Source organism: Opisthorchis viverrini (assembly GCF_000715545.1).
Source record: "Opisthorchis viverrini unplaced genomic scaffold opera_v5_10343, whole genome shotgun sequence".
NCBI classification, from domain to species: domain Eukaryota; kingdom Metazoa; phylum Platyhelminthes; class Trematoda; order Opisthorchiida; family Opisthorchiidae; genus Opisthorchis; species Opisthorchis viverrini.
The window spans coordinates 1-516 of NW_008764463.1; the positions used below are offsets into that span (position 1 = coordinate 1).

General features: G+C 45.0%; 1 protein-coding gene across 1 annotated transcript; it reads right to left on the reverse strand.

The window, feature by feature from the left end:
- Positions 1–213: 213 nt before the first annotated feature.
- Positions 214–429, reverse strand: T265_12361 (hypothetical protein; the record flags this gene model as incomplete). Its single annotated transcript, XM_009179853.1, has 1 exon — positions 214–429. One exon carries the CDS (start codon positions 427–429, stop codon positions 214–216), a length of 216 nt encoding a protein of 71 aa, XP_009178117.1.
- Positions 430–516: the final 87 nt, after the last annotated feature.

Here is a 516-nt window from a genome sequence, read left to right on the forward strand (position 1 = left end):
AGTTTTGCTTCCCTGTCCAGTAGTCTGTAGCCGTTCAGTTGGCAGTTTCCAATAAATGACTCCCCAGCGACGGCCCTCTTCTTTTTATTTGGTTCCATCAACTCTATAAACAAGAAATAATTGTGGGCACCTCAAGTGCTCATGGTTACTGCTCGTCTATATCAACATGAATGAATTCTGACCTCTGTCGTGAGATGTCGATATTCTCTGCCGCTAACCTACAGAAAAACGACTTCGCAAATCGTAACTCAAATCAGTCCGAACAGGAACAGATTCGTAGTAAAACACGGGTGGACGCATGAGCACCCACGTCACGTCCAATTGTGCAATAAAGCCATGGATAGCGGTGTTGGTACTCTGTTGGAAAGTGACGACAGGTGTAATAGGGTTTGGTGGTGAAATGATGGAACGAAGACATACCGTCGTCATTACATGTTAGTCTGAAGACTGAACTACCGCAGCTCCAGGTTACCACAATCCGATTGGCAGAGAAATGACGACGTTAAAACCTTTCAA